The sequence below is a fragment of the Cydia splendana genome, chromosome 24 (genome assembly GCF_910591565.1).
Source record: "Cydia splendana chromosome 24, ilCydSple1.2, whole genome shotgun sequence".
NCBI lineage: Eukaryota > Metazoa > Arthropoda > Insecta > Lepidoptera > Tortricidae > Cydia > Cydia splendana.
This window is the reverse complement of record NC_085983.1, coordinates 11,350,751-11,375,929: the sequence shown is the minus strand read 5'-3', so window position 1 is coordinate 11,375,929 and position 25,179 is coordinate 11,350,751. Positions and strand designations below refer to the sequence as shown.

General features: G+C 39.8%; 1 protein-coding gene across 1 annotated transcript in view; it reads right to left on the bottom strand.

The window, feature by feature from the left end:
• Nucleotides 1-400: 400 nt before the first annotated feature.
• The window catches only part of LOC134802407 (nucleolysin TIAR), a 107,377-nt gene continuing 82,598 nt past the window's right edge, over nucleotides 401-25,179 (bottom strand). The window contains exons 5-9 of the mRNA XM_063775063.1: nucleotides 11,697-11,877; nucleotides 10,857-10,986; nucleotides 4,633-4,811; nucleotides 1,829-1,988; nucleotides 401-530 (exon numbers count right to left, since the gene is read on the bottom strand). Coding sequence (XP_063631133.1) covers nucleotides 489-530; nucleotides 1,829-1,988; nucleotides 4,633-4,811; nucleotides 10,857-10,986; nucleotides 11,697-11,877 — 692 coding nt within the window. The 3' untranslated portion in view covers nucleotides 401-488. The remainder of the gene's footprint in view (nucleotides 531-1,828; nucleotides 1,989-4,632; nucleotides 4,812-10,856; nucleotides 10,987-11,696; nucleotides 11,878-25,179) is intronic.

Sequence of the window (25,179 nt, the reverse complement as noted above, 5' to 3'; positions counted from 1 at the left end):
ACCCGTTCGGGTTACACTAAACGGCTTTAAGCCCAAAGAAAGAGCTCACCCACCGAAACATCCTTAGTACTAGATATACTTTTAGAACAGAACAGAGGTAGCCAAATAACAATCGTTCATAGAAAATGCCGATCGAAATGACGTTTCAATAGTGACGAAATATATGATGGCTCTTGTCTACGTGACAACGTGATAAAGACATTATCAGACACTTTCAACCTAACGGTGTTAAACAGTGATGGTTATTTTATCACATGGATAAAACCATCTATGATACGCCTGCTGGGCGCTTGTGGGTTGTCGCATCATATCAACGATGTGATAAATAACTAAATGATAATGTGTCTTTTCTGTCCGATATTTTACTTTTCGATAGGCATTCGTCGATATTCGATTGTCTTGGCTACGGCCCTAACAGAAGAGGGGGTTGAAGTGGGAGGGGGAGGGGGGGTTTAGACGCAGTCGGCGCGGCAGCAGCACCCACGCCCTCACACCAGCAGGCTCGGTGCGAGCCACTCATCCTCACTAATCTGGAAAAAACGAGTCTTAATTATTTACTTTCATTTTTGATACAATCTTTTATCGCTGACTGTACTTTTCTTTCAACAGGCTTTCAAGACTCATAGATAATTCTAACAAAACCTATAACTATTAGAATGCGTTGTTTTATCATAAAGTTCCTATGGCCGCCTCTTGTGCATCATCAGATGAGCTGGAAATGAATGGGAACCTCAAAGATTAAAGAAGATTCACGATTTAAATTATTACTTACGAACCCAAAAAAAAGCGCCGGTGGCCTAGCGGTAAGAGCATGTGACTTTCAATCCGGAGGTCGCGAGTTCAAACCCCGGCTTCGGCAATGAGTTTTTCGGAACTTATGTATATACGAAATATCATTTGATATTTACCAGTCGCTTTTCGGTGAAGGAAAACATCGTAAGGAAACCGGACTAATCGTATTAAGACCTAGTTTCCCCTTCAGGTTGGAAGGTCAGATGGCAGTCGCCTTCGTAAAAACTAGTGCCGACGTCAATTCTTGGGGTTAGTTGTCAAGCGGACCCCAGGCTCCCATGAGCCGTGGCATAATACCGGGAGAACGCGTGGAAGAAGATTACTTACGAAACCACGAGCAAGAGATTTGTAAATGGTCTTTTTGCACGTGCACGTAAATAAAATAAAACCCGGTCAAGCTCGTGTCAGGCACAGAATGCTGTCAGCTCGTGACGGGTCTTCATGAGAACATATTCCACCACATCGCCTGCCGTGACGGAAACATGCAGGCGCGATCATATAGCGCCGTATTCGGAGTGACAACCCGCAGACCAGGGGCCTTACCATGATGTCCTTATTGCGATTCTGTTTAGGACCTAAACTGAATTGCTAAAGGACGGAGTTATAAAAGTCGCATAGCTCCGTCCCTTTGCAATTCAGTTTAGATCCTAAACAGAATCGCAATAAGGACATCATGGCAAGGTCCCAGAAGCAATATCTGGTTCCGCAGTGCCAGACTGAGGGTCTACCGCGAACCGCGTTCGATGTGTTGCCTCTCTCTCGCACTTGTAAATTCGTACGTAAGTGTGACAGGGAGGCAACACATCGAACGTGGTTCACGATAGGCCCTCTGACTCTTGCCTTCGTCCCCTCATCTCCTTTGACGCCTATATGAATCTGTTCTCAGCGCGGTATTTTTAAGGGTGCCTTAGCGGCGTTAGCATGGACGCCTCTTTATCCTCTATCGCGCTCTAACAAGTAAGTGCGAAAGCGACGCATGACACGACAGGCGATAAAAACGCGATCATGCTAACGCCGCAGAAGTTCCAGCACTCACCGGCTGCACCTGAAAGTGCTGCACTGGGTAATGCAGCACTTGCGGCGGCTGTGACATGGCGGCGACCCCGCCGACGCCGCCAACGCCGCCAACACCGCCGACTCCGCCGACGCCGCCAACGCCGCCGCCGAGCGCCCATGGCAATTGCACTCCGCCCATTCTGGAAGTAGGACAACACTATTACATAAAATCTTAGCAGTAAGTAGGTTGGGGTAAGATTGAACGGGTTTTTCATGAGGGGTAAGACATAAAATCGTCCGAATGCCGATGGAGGTCTTCAGAAAAAATGGTACCATTTACTTTTTTTGGAAAAATCATCAACTTTTGGGTTATTTAGACTCAGAATCACGAGTACTATTGATTGAGACAAAGAAAAAAAATGTCCCCAGTTTTTCATACAAATTTTGGATGTCAGTTTTGTAACGATCCATACAAAATGTATGTGAAAATGCGTTACAAAACTGACATGTTTTTTGGGACACATTTTTTTTCTTTTTGAATCGATAGCCATTGTGATTCTGAGTAGAAATAACCCATAAGTTGATGGATTTTTGAAAAAAAAAGTAAATGCATGTAAATACAAAGCATTACGGGCGACTTTTCATCTTACCCCTCGTCAAAAACCCGTTCAATCTTATCCCAACACACTTATTCCATGTTGGGCTTTGGGATAGTTGGATGGTGTTTAGCAAAAATGAGTCATCCCACATCCATTTTGCAATAAAATGTCAACTTTAAGCGTCCATTTTTTGAGTTGACATCTTATTGAAAAATTAATGTGGGTTGACACATTATTGCTTAACAGCATCCAGTTAAGAGCCACACGAACTGCCGCCATATAACGACGTTTACGCTCTCAATATAAAACAACATTTTTAAATAACGTGAGAATTGACATGAACATTCAAGTAAAATGTATTTTGTACCAAAGCAGACCAATCGTTTTTTTTTTACAATGAACCTATTGACACTTGTAATGTAACAGTATGAAATTTTGAAAGCAAACCAAACTTGGAACCAGACCTTTTTTGGTTCAGGTACAGTGAAATTGCATGGAGAAATTATGAATGATTTCATTCATTTTTGCGGTTGATGGTACCTAGTTTAGTTTTAGTTGTTAGATATTTTAATACAAAGACATTAGCGAGTTACAAACAAAGTTTTACACACAAAACTTATACTTGCTTCTTCTTTGTATAAAGATTTTTAGCAACAAAAACTACTATTAAACTTAGATATACGAGTATGGAGTATGTTAACGTAAATGTCCATGCCAAGTGTCATGTAATTTAAGCATGTCGTTTTAAAGTGAGAGCATAACTTTATTGTATGTGTAATAATTTGTAATGTCACTTACTGAGCAGCACTGATGTTTTGATCCATACATGAAAATGTTTAAAAATGAATTTATTTCAGAACTATAGTTTAATATCCAATGGTAAATTGTTGACGAATTATACTTTAAATAAGATTATGGCAAAAATTTCATTTTTAATACAAACTTTTATCGCTGACTCTACTTTTCTTTCCAAAGGCAACTAATTAGACCGCGGGCCAGGAGCAAATATCGTCAGTCATCGCCCGCTTGATACTATCGGCTCGATTCGGAAAATGAATGAGATTTCTACTAGACTTCAACAAGTTACGATACGGATAATTTAAAGAAATTTGTAAGATAGATATGTCAAATTTGACGTGTCCGCGATTCTGGAGGTCCTCTTGAACGATTTCGACAAGTTATGACTGAAGAGCTGGCGGCTACCTCGCACAACGTATCAGTATTGCGATACAGCGAGGAAATGCCGCCAGCATCCTTGGTACAATGCCTCAAGGGCCTATTTTAGATTTAAGCTAGTTATTAATTTCGTTTAGTAGTACCACTGTATATATATTGTATGTAAATAAATGTTTTATTCAGTTATGACTTAGATATCCAAGTCACATCAAGTCGATATCTAATGTAGATCATATTTATTTATAAGGTAGATACAAACTTTAAAAATAAAATAAAATGTAGATCTAGTTGTTCTCTAAATGTCAGGCCTGTTTGTCAGATGATAGTTTAAATGCTATCGTGAATTAAAAATATTGTCAGCCGGTTGTATCGCGCTGGAAAGACCGTCAATTGACCACATGATACGAGTATATGTAAAAAAAATTTTTTTCAGTTATCGCCTCTCGTTTCATACTTTGTCAGGTGATTGTTTAGATGCTTTTATAAATAAAAAAATTGTCAGCCGATTATATAGCGGTGGAAAGACCGTCAGCCACTTGCATAAACATGTAAACGTAAAAACGAATGCAGCAAAATGAACAACAAGGTATGTACCAGAAAGACAAAGGATAATAAATAGTCTGTTTGCACCCAGTTTACAGACGTCACGCCAAAGCAAACTTAGCAAACACTAATTTATTTAGGTACATAGTAATTATATATTCTCTTTAGGCAGTAAAGCAATTATTGCGCTGCTTTGTTCATGATATTCTGTTTGATAAAGAAAATTCATTACGTAAGTATCCATTAATTTCTTTGATATAACATGGAGATAGAAAATGTAAGTTTTTTCGATAAATCCCAAAAATACCTAGTTTCCCCTCTGGGTTCGAAGGTCAGATGGCAGTCGCTTTAGTAAAAACTAGTTCCTACGCCAATTCTCGGGATTAGTTGCCAAGCGGACCGAAGGCTCTTATGAGTCGTGGAATAAAGCCGGGATAACGCGAGGAAGATGATGATGAAGCAGAATATTTATTTTAGGATTTTAAGGACGTGTATTTAATCTTGACCATTATAGGGTTAAACGTACCCCATATACTGCTGCTGGTAGCCAAACTGTCCGTAGGAGTAGCCCTGCACGCCTTGCACGCCTTGCACGCCTTGCAGGAAGCCTCCCAGCTGCTGCGGGTACGTGTTGTACCAGTAGGAGGCGGGGGGGACGCCGCCGGTGTACGCCGCGCTGAAGGGACTGTAGGCGGTGCCACCGAGCTGGAATATACATAAACACATATTATAGGACATTCCTACAACAATTGAGTAAGCTCAAGAAGGCTTGTGTTGTGGGTACTCAGACAACGATTATTTTATAATACACAAATATTTATTAAATACATAGAAAACATCCATGGCTCAGGAACAAATATCTGTGCTCATCACACAGTCGAACCCAGGTTGGTTTCATAGGGTCACTACCCTGACCCTGTCTAAAAGTCGGTAGTGACCGACTAGGCCTGACCGGTCGTCAAAAAATAGGAATACAAATACAAGTACAAATGACGCACTTATACCTTAAGACATTCTCTACCAGTCAACCATAGGACAAAACAGTAATTCTCGAATGTGGGTGTGCAGTGATAAAAATAATTCAGAAAACAAAATTGCTATTTTTGATACGTGTTCCACCATAGCGTATAATATTCGGGCAATTTTCCTTTAAAGCGTTTTCACATTGTCCGATCCGATATCGGATGTAAGATCCTACACCCGCGTAGTCAGGCCACGGGGGCGCGCCCCACCGCCGTCACGCACACTACAACAAACATTATGCCTACACATACGCACACAAACAAATATTATCGGCCCGACAGCTGACGGGGGGCTCCGACATGGCTGAATTTATCGGAAGCACCTTTCCGATATCGGAAGGCGCTTATATGACAAAAACAGCTGCAGGGGAGCGCCATTGGTATTAACCCGCCTATTTTGCGTTATTTTTCGTTTTTTAGTAATAATGATTTATTAAATGCATAAATAAATACAGAGAAACACAATATCTTACATTTTACTTCCTTCCGACACCCGATATCGGATCGAACAATGTGAAAACGCTCTTAGAACCCTGAAATTCTAATAATAGCTTCAGACAAAATATACTTTTTAAAGCTTCATCAGCATTCACTTTAGAATTCCGTTTCACAGTCAATCCAGATAAATAATGTAAATAAGATCCATTTCAAGCATTATCGTGAAAAAGATCACGAGTCTAATGCTTAATTATATTAAATACTTTACTCAACTTGGCAAATATCTCGGAATTTGCATTTTAAATTTTAATAAGCACTTTCCGGAATATTAATTTTTTAACGTTTTAGTTCTCTGTTCTATCTATGATTTGACAAAAAATATACAAAATATCAATATAGGTAGGTACGTCTTTCCCATCACGGAACAATGGTGTTCCGGACCTTTGGGAGGCGTGCGCGGAGCCGAAGCCAACACGTAGAGGCCCTTTTGACACTTTAATGAAATGTAAGGGGTACACCGAGCGGAGGCTGCCCTTGCCCGTGTCATGGGACGCACGCAGAGGCAGCACCCGCCAGGGTGTAAGGACTATTGAGAGTTGATGGAATCTAAAATGAACTAGGTTATTGGGTGAAAGCGATGGACTAAGAACTGAGCTATGGGGTAAAAAACCGGACGCCTGCCTAATAAAACGGTATGCAATTTTATTTCCGGCAGACGGTGACTCGCCCTCACAAGATGGGCCCCCACAAAAAGCGACATCTAGGATGGCTCAAGGGCAACACCGGTGTGAGCGGCTCAGGGGTGTCGAGAGGTGTGCGGTAGGTACGTTATTATTATTATTTCTTTATTTATTTTTCTTCTTAAGTTAGGTTGTTTATAACATGAATATAAAAGTAAAATACAAAAGCACATAAAAACAATAAAAAACACATATAAACACACTATAAAAAACCTAATTATTATCAACTTTATTCAATTAGGGTCTTAGGTTAGGATTTTACAATGTGAGTATAAAAGTAAAATATAAAAACACTTACAAAACATAACAAAAATATATAAACACATTATAAAAAACCTAACCTAGGGTGCCGCCGGCAGCGGGGCTTGGCCCAAGCTGCCGGTGGTCAGGGCCGCAGAGTGAGGAACCGACGTACTATACGCGCCGTGTCCAAAATTACCGCCTTCTGCATCTGACCCTTGATCCAACCACCCAGCGAGAGTCTCTCTAGGTGTTGGTCGAGACTCTTCGCTATGAGACCGTTCGCTGACACAACTATCGGAACAATGATCGTCGAGTCAACATCCCACATAGCGGTAATCTCGTGAGCTAAGTCTAGGTACTTGCTGGACTTGTCCTTCTCGGCCTTCACGAGATTCTCATCATGGGGGATGGTGACGTCGGCGAGCACGGCCCGGCGCTGCGATCGGTCTATCAGCACGATGTCAGGCTTATTGGCGACAATAGTCCTGTCAGTGATGATAGATCGATCCCAATAGAGCGTGGCACGACCATTCTCGAGAACAGGCGCAGGTAAGTACTTGTAGTACGGTACTTCGCGGTCCACAAGGCCGTATAGAAGAGCAAGTTGTTGGTGAATAATCTTGGCTACGAGATTATGTCTGTGCAAGTACTCACCGTTAGCAAGATGAGAACAACCGGAAATTATATGCCTGAGTGACTCTCCGGGACGGCGGCATGCCCGACAGATGTCGACCGTACCGTCCTTCAGGATATATTTCCGATAGTTGTTCGTCATCATCACTTCGTCCGCAATTGCACAGGCAAAACCCTCGGTTTCTCCGAAGAGGTCCCCGAATCGTAACCAATTCACCGACGCGAGCAGGTCCACATCGGGTCCCGTGAGGGCCTTGTAGAACCGCCCGTGTAGCACCTTACTCTCCCATGCCGCCTTGCGATCCGCAGTACTTAGTACCACAGGTTTGCGCCAGTTCACGTTTGCCAAGGAGAGCGGCGTGAGGTTCCTGTCTACTGCCACCACATCACGATGCATCCCACACTCGTTGTTAAGGAAATAATTCCTGAGATTGTACACCTCGCGGTTGTGGAAATCCTTGGCGTTTAGAAAGCCTCGACCTCCACACTTCCGTGGGATGTACAATCTCATAACTGACGAGCGTGGGTGTAGCATGCGATGTGTGGTGAGCAGTGATCGGACCCTCCGATCCAGGGCGTCCAGCTCGGTCTGAGTCCACCTTAGTATGCCAAAGGAGTATGTGAGGAGGGGCATTACCCAGGCGTTGAAGGCGCGCACTTTGTTGCCTCCTGACAAAAGACTGTTAAGGACTTTTGTGAGCCGACTGAAAAAGCGCTCCTTCACTGACCGTCTAATACCCTCGTCCTCAATACCCAACGACTGTGACATACCAAGGTATTTATAGGTTTCTGATTCAGAGATAGATCTGAAAGACATTGTCTCAGAAAGTTGTAAATTTGTTGAATTTACAACCCTCCCCCGCTGTACATGCATAACCGCACATTTATCGACACCAAACTCCATGTTGATGGCGCTACTGAAGTCTTATTATTATTCTCTGTATTCAATTAGGGTCTTAGGTTAGGGTTTTACAATGTGAGTATAAAAGTAAAATATAAAAACACTTACAAAACATAACAAAAATATATAAACACATTATAAAAAACCTAACCTAGGGTGCCGCCGGCAGCGGGGCAGGGTCCAAGCTGCCGGTGGTCAGGGCCGCAGAGTGAGGAATCGACGTACTATACGCGCCGTGTCCAAAATTACCGCCTTCTGCATCTGACCCTTGATCCAACCACCCAGCGAGAGTCTCTCTAGGTGTTGGTCGAGACTCTTCGCTATGAGACCGTTCGCTGACACGACTATAGGAACAATGATCGTCGAGTCAACATCCCACATAGCGGTTATCTCGTGGGCTAAGTCTAGGTACTTGCTGGACTTGTCCTTCTCGGCCTTCACGAGATTCTCATCATGGGGGATGGTGACGTCGACGAGCACGGTCCGGCGCTGCGATCGATCTATCAGCACGATGTCAGGCTTATTGGCTACAATAGTCCTGTCAGTGATGATAGATCGATCCCAATAGAGCGTGGCACGACCATTTTCGAGAACTGGCGCAGGTGAGTACTTGTAGTACGGCACTTCGCGGTCCACAAGGCCGTATAGGAGGGCAAGTTGCTGGTGAATAATTCTGGCTACGAGGTTATGTCTGTGCAAGTACTCGCCGTTAGCAAGATGAGAACAACCGGAGATAATATGCCTGAGTGACTCTCCGGGACGGCGGCATGCCCGACAAATGTCGACCGTACCGTCCTTCAGGATATATTTCCGATAGTTGTTCGTCATCATCACTTCGTCCGCAATTGCACAGGCAAAACCCTCGGTTTCTCCGAAGAGGTCCCCGAATCGTAACCAGTTCACCGACGCGAGCAGGTCCACATCGGGTCCCGTGAGGGCCTTGTAGAACCGCCCGTGTAGCACCTTACTCTCCCATGCCGCCTTGCGATCCGCAGTACTTAGTACCACAGGTTTGCGCCAGTTCTCGTTTGCCAAGGAGAGCGGCGTGAGGTTCCTGTCTACTGCCACCACATCACGATGCATCCCACACTCGTTGTTAAGGAAATAATTCCTGAGATTGTACACCTCGCGGTTGTGGAGATCCTTGGCGTTTAGGAAGCCTCGGCCTCCACACTTCCGTGGGATGTACAATCTCATAACTGACGAGCGTGGGTGTAGCATGCGATGTGTGGCGAGCAGTGACCGGACCCTCCGATCCAGGGCGTCCAGCTCGGTCTGAGTCCACCTTAGTATGCCAAAGGAGTATGTGAGTTATTATTATTATTATTATTTGGAGCCTTGCGTGTCCCACTGCTGGGCAAAGGCCTCCCCCCAGGTACGCACTTTCTAATAAATGTAAATATAAAACTGTGGTGTCATATACCTACAGATACCCACAACAGAAGCTAAACTGCTGTAGTATTAGAACCTTCGAGCAACACTGGGAAGGGCACTATTTCCCCTCTGCCGAAGCACATGCCCAATTGGGCATGCACACAACTAGCGCGGTGCGTGTTGTGACTCATCCGTACACAAAAAGAGATCGGGTGTGCAAGATTTGTCTTTGACGTGTTTCATTTTCTATGTATTTGTGTCATCATTACAAATTGAATTTTGTATATAGTGAGTGAGAAGTGCGTCTGTGTGCACGTTTCCCCCGCAAAAAGAGCAGAACGATTTGTACGGTAAGATATCGCTTGGGCTCCTCCCTTCCGACGTGTCGGAAGCCGGTGTAGCTCGAAGATTAGAATCTTCAAATTTGAATATGAAATTGAAAGCTCCACTAAGAATCAGTCTCACCTGTCCTGGCCCCTATTTCACCACGGTGACAGGTGCGACAATTCGACAAATGTCTCTGTTGCTGACGTCACAGGCATCCATGGGCTACGGTTACCGCTTACCATCGGGCGGGCCGTATTCCTGTTTGCCACCATCATTGTATTATTTTAAAAACTATTATATCGGCAAAAAACAGGTATTTCTCTTGCGAAGTTTATGATGATGATGGTGACAATTGTCACAAGATTTCAAAGAACTTTCGGTAATTTTTGACAGGAAATGAGTTCTGTGTCGGAATTTCGTGACAATTCTCGTGTTTCTTGTGACAATTGTCATTAGCTTCGCAAAATAAATACTTACTTATTGGCAATATAATGGAGTTTTTTTTTATTAAAATGTTGGTGGCAAACAAGCACATCGCCGTACCGTATACCGTAGCTTATGGAGGCCTATGACGGCAGTAACAGTGATGTCGACAATTGTCGCACCTGTCACCGTGGTGAAATAGGGGCCTGGTGTCTGGGCGTTGTTCGGGTCCCCGGACTCCTTGCCCCAGGAGCATTTCAAAGGCTGGCCGTTCACGTCGGCGTCGTGTTGATGACCTGGGAACCAAGGTCCTCACCTGTCCTGGTGTCTGAGCGTTGTTCGGGTCGCCAGACTCTTTCCCCAACACTTCACAGGCTGCCCGTTCACGTCGGTGTCGTGTTGATGACCTGGGAACCAAGGTTCTCATCTGTCCTGGTGTCTGAGCGTTGTTCGGGTCCCCGAACTCTTTCCCCAATACTTCACAGGCTGGCCGTTCACGTCGGTGTCGTGTTGATGACCTGGGAACCAAGGTCCTCACCTGTCCTGGTGTCTGAGCGTTGTTCGGGTCGCCAGACTCTTTCCCCAGCACTTCGCAGGCTGCCCGTTCACGTCGGCGTCGTGTTGAGGACCTGGGAACCAAGGGTCTCACCTGTCCTGGTGTCTGGGCGTTGTTCGGGTCCCCGGACTCTTTGCCCCAGGAGCACTTCACGGGCTGGCCGTTCACGTCGGTGTTGTGGACCGCCACGATCGCGTGCGTCGCGCTCTCCTTCGTCGAGAACCTGGAAATCGAGGGAAGAACTTCAGTAATGTTGATTATCATGATGCAACACGTTTTTGGCTTCGAGAATCTTCTAATTTGTTTCCGATTTTCCGTACACGGCTAGACTGATTTAAAAACAATTTCTTTGTTTTAAAAAGAGTTGACTTTTCGGGATTGAATTTGCCTGTAAAATTATGTAACCGTACATATATATACCTCCGGATGCTTGGTCCTACAGTGTTGTCCGATATGTCGGATGGCAAGGAATTTTAATTCCTCACTATCCGACCACTCAGACGAGGAATTTTAAAATTCCACATAGTTCGACTGTCTAACAATGTAATAAGTGGTGAACGGTGTTGGTCACACATACTGTAAATATAATGTGTTAAAAATACTTTATATTTAAGCCTTTCTTGTAGTGACTGTTTGTTAACCTTATGAGCAGAAAACAATGAGCAATTTCCAATTCCAATTTTGCTACTGCCACGGCGGTGCCCGAATTCTCGAGTATACATATATATGCATCTTTGAAAGTCTAGGCGCCGTTTGATCAACTATAAGGGCGAGCAGTACGTACTTGCACCTCCTAATACGAATCCCTTGCGGAATTACTGTATAGCGAGAGAGATGATCTCCTGGATAGAGCCGAAGGCCTAGAAGGCCTTCTGGAGCAGTTTCTCCAGGCCGGGTCTACATGAAGCTTTAATGAATTGAAAACCCCCTGACCTGATGAAGGCATATCCCTTGTCCTTGAACACCCTGATCTCCTGGATGGAGCCGAAGGGCTGGAAGGTCTTCTGGAGCAGCTCCTCGGTGAGGCCGGCGGCTAGGCCCCCGCAGTACACGGTGCAGTTGGTAGGCGAGCTCTGGTTGTAGACTTCGTCGAAGGTCAGAGGTTTTGAATTTACTGGAACAGATAAAAATAAATATTGTAGGACAATTTTACACAAATCGACCTAGGCAATAAAGCGTGTTGTGGGTTGAAGTTATACATATGTACATATATAAATACTTAGAAAACATCATTAGATACTTCGGGAACGAATATTTGTGATAAACACACATATATATGCCCTTACCAGGATTCGAACCTTGGAGTCCTCGAACCTCCTCCTCAGCAGCAGGAAGCCGAACTCTCTACTTGTCATAAAAAAAAACCAAAAATATCGATGTCAGCCGATTATACTATGTAATCAATCGTCAGTAGATTTTATGCAACCTATATTTTTCGGTATCGTCTTGGGTCGTCCCATTCGTTTTTAGTCAAGTTCTTAAATTAGTCCTATTCTGCTTTCGTCACTCATTCTACATTCGTCACAATCGTCGGTGGCTTTCAATGTAGAATGAGTGACGAAAGCAGAATAGGACTAATTTAAGAACTTAACGAAAAACAAATGGGACGACCCAAGACGATACCTATTTTTCCACGTATTTATTAAAAAGCCCTATCTCTTAAACTCCTAAGTCCCTGCGTATAGAATTTTTTGTAGGCACATATTCCAAAATCTATTTTGAACTTTTATTGTGTAACTAAGGATTTCAATTTCAAAAACAAAACAATTGTTTCTGGGTCTCAGGAGGTTAATTAATTTCCTATTCGATAGAAATCTATAATCGGATGATAATATATTTTAAAAGACTAACCACAAACCATTCATTCAGAGAATATTCCTTTGAACGAAGAATCTCTCGGAAATTGGAAAATAAATCAAAGACGTATAAAGGAGATAGATTTAACCTCCCTTTACTGGTTTATGAGATGATTAAAAGGATACTTTTAAATGTATCTTATTCTATTACATTAAATATTATTGGCTCTGTGAGCTGTAGAACTCGCAAATCCCATGGCTCTGCCATATTGAGGCCGGTGTTGCTCGAAGATAGGAGCGGTTTTTTGGCGGCGGGTCCGTGTGAATTGTAACTGTTCCCGTTAACAATGATGTGAGTAATTTCAATTATTATTAATGGCGGCCCAATCACGATCTCATTGATATTCAGAGCCGATTTCCAACTATTGAATTATCACTATCTACTAATTACACTGGTTATTGGAATTGTCAATTATTCAATTTATTCAACCAATAGCGAGGGCCGATTCGACTATCTGTTTATAGTGCCTGTCTCACGTTTAAGTTATAATATAAATGCAATTTGTGTATTTGAAAGGTATCTAATTAACAATAATTAATAACAAACTTACAATAAAAAGTAACCTAAAATTAAAACTACCTACAAAACTAAAACTAATACCTAAAAAAATAAATAAAACATAACGTGGGTGACCTAGCCCAATATGTATATATTAGGCTAGATCACCCAGGTCCGAACCCTGTGGAAGGGTTCCCATAAGGCTGGCTGCGTTCCCCCTTTGGATGGCTATGCCAATCCGTTGGGCGAGGAACGAGCCAGCCCTACGGTCCCCGGTGACCTCGAATTAAATAAATATTACAAGTTGGAGTTAAAAACCTGGGGCCGTAAGCCTGGTGCGCTTTGCCTCTCCTTAGATCTTTTTTGGTAGAAATCACTTACCTTAGCGGCTAACAATAGCTCCTGACTTTTTTCTGTGGGGCTATCTAAAGGGACGTGTCTATACTGTTTTTTTTTTTTCATTTTTTTTTCATTTTTTTTTTACTGTCTATGCTAACAGGCCAATGAACCTTCTGCAATTGAAACAAAACATACGAGACACAGTCATTGAGATAACGCAGGAAAAGTGAAGGAAAATGTGATGAAAAACGCGATTAAAAGGGTTCACATCCTGCCATGCTGTTTTTAGCATTTTTGAACACCTGGGCATGCCTGAGGATGCCTCGGCAATATGCCGAAGGATGGCAATTGCCATGCCATGCCGATAGAGGGCGCCGGGCATTATTAATGTCATTTTCATAAAAACCTATACGTTTCCCCCGGCCGCCTAATTTCCGGTGCGACATTAACTATTTCCCGCGCAGTCACTTCCGGTCTGTTTAACAAAGCAATAGTATAAATTATTCCAGACAAACGGTATGACCTAGATTTTAGGTTATTCAGGTTTACACCTGCTAGTTTTTGCTAATCAATTAGTAATAATTGATTGAGCAAGCAAAAAATAGTAAAAAAACACTAACAGATCTTAAATTCGAGAGACCGACAAATTTGTTGAATATTCTCAAGAATATAATAATTTTCTTAGAAAGATAGATTTGTTTTGTTTCTTCTAAGCCCGTCAATTTTGCTATACATTATACCGCTATACGGTATATAAATTGTTGATAAATGTTATTCTAAATGTTATAGCATTTAGCCGACTTTATTCAATTCAGTTTAATTCAAGAATTTGTCAATTTATAGGGACTGTAATTGGAAAGATAATTCCATTAACATTTATAAATACAAAACACAAAAACAGTTCAAAGGACGTCAAATAGAATGTCCAGGTGGCTGTCCAAAACTAAAACCATACAAATGCCTTTCAAAAAGTATTATGAGTAGGTACAGTACGATATAAAATAGTAGAAATTAATGGGGTTGGCAACTGTCAAAGGTTTGCATAGATAGCGCCATCATAGCTTGCCCCTTTTTCTATGAGATTTGGCTTAAAAGCCTGGCATCCAAGGCATTAAAAAAACAAAAATTTGACACAATCCTATGGATTAACAGGACAAGCTATGATGGCGCAATCTGCTAAATACTTCGACCGGCCGACCCCATTAAAGGGATTCCATACCAAATTATTGCCATGTTTAAGCATTTAAGTCAAAAATGTGACAGTTACGTAGGAAGTGGCGCCCTCAATAATTTTCTACAATTTCGTGTAGGAGTTTACTAGGGAAATATTCTTCTTTGTGTGTGTTACATCTTCAATAAACTTTACTGTAGGATGTATTTTTGGGTAACCGCAATAAAGATACTGGTAAAGACAGAAATGAAAGAATAAAATCAATTTTTAAAATTATAAACAAACATGTATTGATCATCGTAGGGACTAGCTGTAGAACTCGCAAAGCCGCTAGGCATTTTGGGAAAAAATCAAAAATCCAACATACAAAAAAAATCCAGGTAATTATCGAATCTACCCTCAAATTACATAAGACAAGGACATACGAAAGCTTTTTTTTGCTCGAGCTCAAACGGATAAAGAAAAATAATATATTGCTAATTATATTAATTAATTATATTTAGATTAAGATGATATTTGTAAAACTTATTAAAAGTGCTTATTGCTAGGCCTCCTTGAATAAAGAATAGTTTGACTTAGACTTTGGCGACTAGCGCTTCGCGTTCGCTCGGCCAACAAAAACGGAAAAAAGCCGATACTTGGTTCTAGTTTAAAACAGCAGCGATCTCTTATAAATTAAACGCACAAAGAGCTTATTTAGATATGCAGCGGGCGGAAGATTAAAGTAGGTAGACACGTCAAAAATATGTTTACACTTTTGTACCTTATTCCTTTGTAATAAGGCGAAAAATGTAAGCATATTTTTGACGTCGACTGTACAAGAATGTATAAGTACCTACTTATTGTATGTTGAGGTAAATTGAGTTTTATTATTTAGGGAGTGGTGGAGGAAGCTCTGATGGCCTAGCGGTAAGAGCGTGCGACTTTCAATCCGGAGGTCGCGGGTTTGAACCGGCTCGTAGCAATGAGTTTTTCGGAACTTATGTACGATATACTTACCATTTGATATTTGCCAGTCGCTTTTCGGTGAAGGAAAACATCGTGAGGAAACCGGACTAATCCCAATAAGGACTAGTTTCCTCTCTAGGTTGGAAGGTCAGATGGCAGTCGCTTTTGTAAAAAGTAACGCCTACGCCTATTCTTGGGTTTAGTTGCCAAGTGGACCCCAGGCTCCCAAAAGCCAGGATAACGCGAGGAAGATGATGAGGGAGTGGTTAGAACATTTGTATTTGACTTTTTAATAGACAAAGTCTTCTATAACTTAAAAGAATTTTATAACCCGATTAACCTAAATGTATACAAAAGTTTTGTTTAAGATAAAATATCAAAACTTAGTTTAAGATAAAATATAAAAACATATTTTATGATAAAATAAATTGTATGCCCGAAAAGGGTAAAACTGTTATACTGATCAAAAAATGTACTTACTTAGTTCTAGTTCTTGTACCTACACAGTTTACACAATAGATATTTCTGATTTCTGATTTCTGATATGGAGGGTTCGAACTACCAATCAAGCGATCGTACAATCTTACACAAATTGACCTAGCCACAAACTAAGCACAGCTTCTCTTGTACTATGGGTACTAGGCGACGATATTACATTACATATAGGGTGACTATAGTAATTGGCCACTCCTTACAAATCAGAAAAAAACAATTGAAGCCACACTGTTAAGAGTGGCCAATTACTATGTCATCATCATCATCATCATCTCAGCCATAAGACGTCCACTGCTGAACATAGGCCTCCCCCTTGGACCTCCATACGTGCCGGTTGGAAGCGACCCGCATTCAGCGTCTTCCGGCGACCTTAACAAGATCGTCTGTCCATCTTGTGGGTGGACGTCCTACGCTGCGCTTGCTAGTCCGTGGTCTCCACTCGAGCACTTTTCGACCCCATCGGCCATCTTCTCTGCGTGCAATGTGGCCTGCCCATTGCCACTTCAGCTTGCTAATCCGGTGGGCTATGTCGGTGACTTTAGTTCGTCTACGGATCTCCTCATTTCTGATTCGATCACGTAGAGAAACTCCGAGCATAGGCCCTCTCCATAGCTCGTTGAGCGACTTTGAGTTTTGAGATGAGGCCGATAGTGAAAGACCACGTTTCGGAGCCATAAGTCATCACTGGTAACACACATTGATTAAAGACTACTATGTAGTCTTGTATGTGTGTGTGTTGAAATTACTATGTAGTGGCCAATAACTATACCAGTCACCCTAAATAAATAAATACTTAGATAGATAATATCCATAACGTGGTGATGAACACACGAATAAATGCCATTACCTGTTAAGCTTATGAATGTCTAATAAATAAATAGACAAATACCAAGATTCGAACCCGGAATATTCTGCTTCGTCGGCAGCAAGGCCTATTGACTTCCTTGAAACGATGTGACCCTTCAAAATTGTACATGTGTTGTCCGTTCCCAGACGAGATTGCCAGTAATTAACATCAAAATATTTTACTACAGCAACATTGCTAGAACTGGCTTTGTCTATAGATACGATTTCTAGGAACAAATCAAATTATTTTGATTTGTATTTTATGAAGTAGTCATATGTAAATTATTATTTATTTTTTGATATATGTATATTATTATCTATTATATTTCAGTTTGTCTTTGTCTATGTTCATAAAATCTACGAAGGGTAGACGTGCCTCTACCCTCCTTGATAAAATAAAAAAAAATCTTTGTCAATTGGCCTCTTTGATAGGCCTTGATTTGGGTCTGGCCGGTAAGAACATAGACAAGATAAAAGTCTGTAATGTCAATGCTGTCATTTAAGTCATTTAATGCAAAAATATCAATTTTCATATAAAACGATTTATTCACTTGAAATATATTTATTTACCTATTAATTTTAAAAATAAAAACTATTCATATGTACGAGCAACATATCTAAATGCGTCTTCGCACAGACAGTTAAATTTAAACCGTTGTCTCTCTTCCTTCCTTGCTGTATGTATCCGGCAATGGCGACTTTATCAACAATTCTTATCCGGATTATGGAAAGCCCTAATGTGTGTGTGGAAACCGTTGTAGTAAATCAGAAACAGCGATAATTTCAAGGTAAGATATATATTAATCTTTAAATAAAAATGAGCGTGCTAATTACCAAATTCAAATATAATAATTTAATCTTACTATCCCCGTAAGTCCCGCGGACGCTATATCGCGTCCGAAATTATAATCAAAATTCAACATAGATGTAAAACCCCACATTGTTTAAGCTGGTAACCCTAGGAATTAGCGACGTTAGTAATTAGGAAGATAGATTATATTGTTTAATTTTTTGACTATTTTGTTTTAGAAAGTGAATCAGCAGATGGCTTGAGCGTGAGATAATAATATAATCCTGGGCCGTCATATGATTTCTTGGAAAAAGCTCAGAAGGGCACGTATCTGCCGCATATCCAAACTAGTTTCCCGGTGACCAAGAACGCTGCGCGGAGCTGTGAAGCAGAAAATGTCCGATAACCGGATAGATGTAATAACAACTTGTAACCATTTGCCATATCAGTGTATGTATTCATATGTATTATGAAAATATTTATATCTTAATAATACGTAACTTTTTGTTACCTTTTATATTTCACTAATTTCTGAATATAGTACCTAATCATTATCTTTTAACGTATTTTTTTACTTATTTGTGAAATGCTAATGTGCATGTGGCGCTAGTGTGCACGTTGATGGGCTCTTAAAAACCTGACCCCAACAAAAAAGAAAAAAATACAAAAAGAAATTCCCTCTCTGGGATTCGAACCCAGGACCATTAGCTTCCTGAACTGGATTACTGCCAATACCCGCTAGGCTAAACGGGTTGTCAATTCTAATTACAATGGTATCCTACCAGAGCGCTAGTAGTATAAACGAACTTTTGAAAGGGACATTTTTTTGTATGGAGTTATCGTTCTTCTCCTAGTGAGTATTATATTCTTTGGTCGGCAGGCTCACTATATACGTAATAGGCCATAAGAGGTCGCTAAAGAAATGTAACCTATATCTTTTTCATCAAAACTATTCCTGACATTTCGTGCAGCGTTTTCTTGATTGCCAGCACTCTTCATTACTCGGCCTTTTGTGCCGGGTTCGATTCCGATGAATGCACGACGCGACCTCAATACGGGCTTAGTGGCGACGGGAATTAAAATGGACTTTTTAATGCCCCTGACACATTTCCATGAGGGGTGTTTCATACCACGACATCGCAAGTGACATTTGGAAATAAACAGGTAATATGCCATTATTACTCGATTTTTAGGGTTCCGTATCCAAAAGGTAAAAACGGGACCCTATTATAAGACTCCGCTGTCCGTCTGTCCGTCCGTCCGTCTGTCTGTCACCAGCCTATATCTCATGAAATATGATAGCTAGGCAGTTGAAATTTTCACAGATGATGTCGCTCCTTGAGAAACATAACGTCATTATCCAAAAAATGGGGTTTTTGAGTTAATAACGCCATCTAGCTCGTATGATCGTAACGCACGCAATACGAAGACACGTATCGCCCTAGCTCTATTAGAACCGCCAGAGGGCGCTAATGTCGTTATGGCGAATAGAGGGAATAGGTGCCTGTCTCATAGGAACAATGCCATTAAAGGGAAGTAAATTGTATTTTTTTGCTTAGTGACGGTTTTCTATGAGATACAATGGTAAGTACGTCAATTTACATAAGAAATAGTGTATCTATACGTACTATGTCACTTTAAACTTATAATATGGTATCAAAATCAAAACCCAATTTAAAGCAATATCGTACTTTTCCCTTTAAGGACACTTGTATTTTTGAATTTAATAGAATAGAATAACGTTTTGAAATAAGTAAAGTGACATTATACCTATAATGACGGTTTTGCTTAAGGCGCTCTTATACTCGAGTTTTACGTTTTCAAGGGGGTGAAGCAGACGCGTGGTAGAGCGGGCAGGCGGGCGCCCCGCGTGGCGCACCGCACCATTCCCGCGCAGCACGTCTACGTCCTTATTCTGACGACATCGGTATTCTGAATTGTCAGTTCCGGGATTTTTTCCGGCAATTAATATTGAATAAGATTTATTAGCAAATTCGAATTTTGATGAGTACTTAATGAAATTAAAAATGGTAGGTAAGACGGTGAGTGTAAATAATTATTAATTATATATACAATATAAGTGTATACACGCGACAAACTGAGAATCTAATCAAATGATACCAAATTATTATGAGACAAATAATAGTTCTTACTAATATACATTAAAAATGTAATAGAGCTAGACCAAGAAAAGTCTGCAACGATTTTGATTGCACACGCAGTGCAAGTGTTATTTTAAACGTCAAACTTGTATGAAATTATGTATAACACTTGCACTGCCTATGCTATCAAAATCGTTGCAGACTTGGTCTAACTCTAGCAGTCAATTTCGGGCAAGTAGGTAGTGAAAATAAGGAAGAATACTAGCAAAGCTAAGATAATTTAGCTATCTTCACAAAAAGAATTATAACAATTTATAACTCTAACTGTAATTACTTACTATTTTTCTAATTTTGAATTGACGAGTAAAAGTCAAGCATTTAAAGATTGTAATGACAAAAAACACTTCTACTTCGACATTCGAGTTAGTTAATAGCTCAAGAAAATAAAAAAAATCTGCGGAAATAATTCGTATAATTTTGAAAATTGGCACAGTTATACCTTGTGGTGTCCAGATAACCATACTTAATGTCCTCGAGCTTAGCGGGTGTGCTGAGGGTGTAGGGGGGAGGGGGGTGAAGGTACCTTTTTCATATTTTTGCTCATATCTCGAATATCTGTACGAATCGCATAGGTACAAAACAATAACAAAAGTTTTAACATAAAATTTCCTACAAATTTGGATATTTTTATTTTTACGTTACGATCAATACTTTAGGGTTGTTAAAGTTAACAAAGAGATAAAAAGTTGATTTAAGAAAACGTTTCGTCGTTTCAAATATTGATCCTAGAGAAAAGTGTTATGTTTTTCGTAGAAAATTGTATGCCGATTATTTATTTACAAGAACATTAAGAACTTATTTTGCTATGAGCCTTATTTTACGAATCATTTACGAAAACCTAAAAATAGGGACCTGGAAATTGATTCTAATTAACTTACCCCCTTTAATACCTCTTTAAATATTGATCGTAGCGCAAAAGTGTAAAGAACCTTTTTTGTGGACAATTTTATGTTCAATATTTATGTATAATATTTTTTTGCAACGGGCCACCGTTTACGAGTTATTTACATAAAACTAAAAAAAAGTGACCTGTGAACTGATTGTAATTAACTTTCTTCCTTTAATATCGTTTTAAATTTGATCTTAGAGAAAAAAAGTTCAAGATGTTTTTGGAGAAAATTTTATGTAAATTATTTATTAATTAAAACCTATTTTGCTATGGGACACCGTTTACGAGTTGTTTACAAAAAACTAAAAAGGGACTTTAAAGTTGATTATAATTAACTTACCCGCTGCTTTGTCTTTTTTAATATTGATCCCAGCGAAAAGTTCTACATGTTTAGTAGGAAATTTTATGTTTATTATTTATGTATAAGATGCAATGAGTCATACTTTTCAAATTATTAACGAAAACATACAAACAATGAACCTTAGAATTTATTATAATTAACTTTCCTTCTTTATTATCTTTTTGAATATTGATCCCTGCGAAAAGTGTACTGAATCTTTTTGGTACAAAATTTTGTGTAGATTATTAACGTTTTATAACATTTTTTGATATTGGCCACCGTTTACGAGTTATTTACGAAAATCTAAAAAAGGGGACCTTAGAATTGATTATAATTGAATTTCCCGCGTTAATATCTCTTTGAATATTGATCCTAGCAAAAAATTGTACTAAATCTTTCTTGTAGGCAATTTTATGCAGATTACTTATGTAATAGAATATTTTTTGCTATGCGCCACCGTTTAAGAGTTATTTACGAAAAACTAAAAAAAGGGTCCTTTAATATCAAATATCTCACTTCCGGTCAAGAATTCGATCAAGCAACCAGCAAATTCGGATTCAGCGGGGTCTAATTAGGTTAAAAAACCCGGTTGCCAAAAAGTAATACGATTTGCCAATTGAAATCGATTTTATGAAAAATATGACCAGTCTAAAATATTTGAATCCTGTATATCTATGTTTAAAAATTATTCAAGTTGATTAATTTTATAGCCTTTTAAAATATGTTTACACAATTTATCAATCGTGACTGAATTCCGGATTGGTTAGATGGGTGTGTGCCTTTGCTGCCCAACTTGCTATAAAATGACAATATGACGGACGAATGTCTGAAATGTCACCGTATTTAAGAATTATTTTGCTTTTCTTCGCAAGTATGTTGAAAAACATTGTGTGTATAACATATTTGCATATTTATACTGTGATTACCCATTTTATGAAACGTCCGCTAAACTAGCATAGGTCCGACGCTGACAGTGGTCACGGGCGTACTGGCGTGAGGAATGGGCGCAAGGTATTGCCGCGTAGGATGTAATTTAGTAGGCAAAATGTTGAATTCATCAAATGATGAATGAAAAAATTAACGTATCGATAAAAGGACAAGCAATAATGAAGATTTACTTAAAAGCTATCGACTGAAGTAAGTTTCATATACATTTTCGTCGTAGTACTTCTAACATAAGGAAATAAAGACAGTGTTAGGCATGTTTTCAACTTAAGATTCTATCGAGAAAATAATGAGCCGTCGTGTTTCTGACAAGCAATAACGTAGTTCAAGGACTGAAGTTATACATACTAGAAAATAATGCATGAAATCCTTGTAAAAGTCTGTAAATATGGTGACAAAAAAGCGCATTTTACTACACACCGCGCCTTAAAACTTAAAGCCATAATGCTGACTAAAAATAAAAACGTACTGTTCTTTTACTTTAAGTGACATTGTGATTTTAAGAAGCTGACAGAAGTTTTAGCAGGTCGATCGTCATTATCTGTGTAGTGTCAATATGCTAGCTTAGTTTACCATAGCGACAGTTGGCATGCTTAAGTGAAAAATGTCGTTTTAAGCTTAAAGCCACTACAACTGGTACAGAACGCTTATAACGGTGTGGTTAATGAATGTCACTCGTTGTTTAATGTCACTGTGTTGTATTTTTTCTATAAGGTTCATAATAGAGTTGTATTATGGGTACCTACTAGACGATTATTTATAATTAGATAGATATAGCCACATTACGAGCCCTATTGATCTAACTGTGGAACTAGGTTGGTATGTGTAAGATTCCCATATTTATTAATTATAATATAATATTATTTATGTGTTGTGTGATACTTTTTCATTCATCAAAATTAGCAAGTTATTTTTGTGATGTCTGTTATGTTCCAATTTTATTTCTGACAAGGTGACACAAAACACACATTAATTATTATTATCACTAGGTAGGTACTTACCTATTAATTACCCATAAAACTATTGTTCTCTTACAGTAGATAATGTCTCAATGTGTCTTGAATGACAAAAAAGTTTAAAGCTATTTTAATAAAGTTAATACTACTGTTTTAGTTGAAACTGTTAATAAAGTTAATACTTATGATGATGAAGAATTCGTACCTCCTTCAGAAGAGCTAGTTCTAATAACGTAATGTGTCGCTTGTGAGTTTTTTGTTGTTTTTCCGGGTTGGTTTAATTTTGCTACTGGCTGTTTCTAAAGTATTTATAATGTTGTTATTTTGAATTTGAACTTCTGAATGTGTATTTGTGGTATCTCTTCTTGTAAGGTGTCAAAATTACTTCGTAATTCTAAGTTAAACTGATCGTGGTTACAAATAAGAGTGTGTTTCTGTTTAGGTGTTTTGCCTATTTATGAATTAATTGCTTGCGGTGGATTTAAGTCTTAAACTTTATTTTTGCTCTCACGGGTCTGTGATCGGAACTAAATTTAAACCTATTGATGTACCTAATACCTACATAAATAAATATCTAATTAAACTTTTGTCAGATGAAAATATTATTATATAAGTAGTCAATTTCGTGTGTGATATTCCGCCAGGCGAAGTCCAGGTCCAGCGACTTAGAAGTTTTTTTGAGAAAGAAGGAATTACTTATCTACGTTCATGTTTCGACCAAAGGCAAATGGAATAGACCTAGAACTACGGTCGTTTCTGCTGCCAAGGCCATATGTGGTCCAACTATGTATGTGTGCTTGATCTGACTTCACCAAGGACAATGGTCCATGTTTTCTGCTTTTCATCAGTAGATTTATTTAGAGGGTCATAATCTCGTAATACTCTTCAATCTTATCATCGCAATGTGTAGATGTTGATGCGTAGGCTTTGATTGCGGTTAAGGTAGGATATAGCTTTGGGATTTGGGATATGCTTAACGTCAACACAGCCACCTTGTCGGAGTAATTTGATAATCCGACAATGTTGTCCTGCCACTTCTTTTTGACGACAAATCGTGTGGGTATCTTCCGCCGGGTAGTTTCAAAGTAGCGCCAATAACAGAAAAGCTAACGGAAAAACGTCTGAGGTGGTACGGTCATATACAGAAGCGACCTGTAGACTACATGGTTAAGGTAGCGCTCGATATTTCAACGACGAAGCGAGGACGTCGAAGACCACCTGCCACCTGGCTGACGATGGTTCAGCGAAGCCTGAAAGACCTCAATATAGACGCCGACGTTGCACTCAATCGTGCAGAATGGAGGAAAAGAACAGGGAAGGCCGACCCCAAGTAAATGAGAACAAGGCCTAGCAGGATGATGATGACGTGGGTATCTTCCGCCCGGGGATTCTTAGCACCACTTTTACAGGGTACTTAGCGCCGTAACGAGGAGTCGTACATGTCAAAAGAGATTGGGCCATAAGCCCACCATGCTGGTTCAGTGCGGGTTGGTGGATCGCCAGAGGCTTGTTTGGTATTCCACAGGGTGACCACGTGCAGGAGAGGCTGGTCTGGGGTCCGTTACATGACATTCGGGCCCCTTACATCGCATCCCCCAATTATTATCCTCCCCTTTGTTTATTTACTTTGGTAATTTTTGATCGTAAAAATATAGCCAAACAAAACAAGCTAAGAATACTCTAGTTTTAAAGAAAAACTAGTCTTATTTGCTAATTTTTTAAGACTGAAAGCCGCTGACTTTAGTAAATATTAATTAACATCCATGTAAAATGATTCTATTTGCGCTTTTTCTTTGAAATAAACGTTAAGTTATATCAAATAACTGGATATAGTGTCACTGTTCCATAAATTGAATCAATATTGCGAAGTCGTCATGTGACATTAAGCAAAACTAAACGGAATAGTGACATTACAATTTTCTTTTAATTGAATTATCTTAGAAATTAAACAAAAAAAACACAGTTTACTAAAATGACTCACAAGATTAGTTTAAAATCTAACAAAATATAGCAAAAAACTCTTTCTTTTATCTCTAGTACGGCAGTTTTAGACGTTTGAAGATTTCGAAAATTTTAAAGCTCTGTACCCAAAAAACACGTTTTTCGCTTAATGACACTGTGTTTCTCAAGGAGCGAATGTATTTCTGTTGCCGCTATAACAACAAATACTGAATAACAAC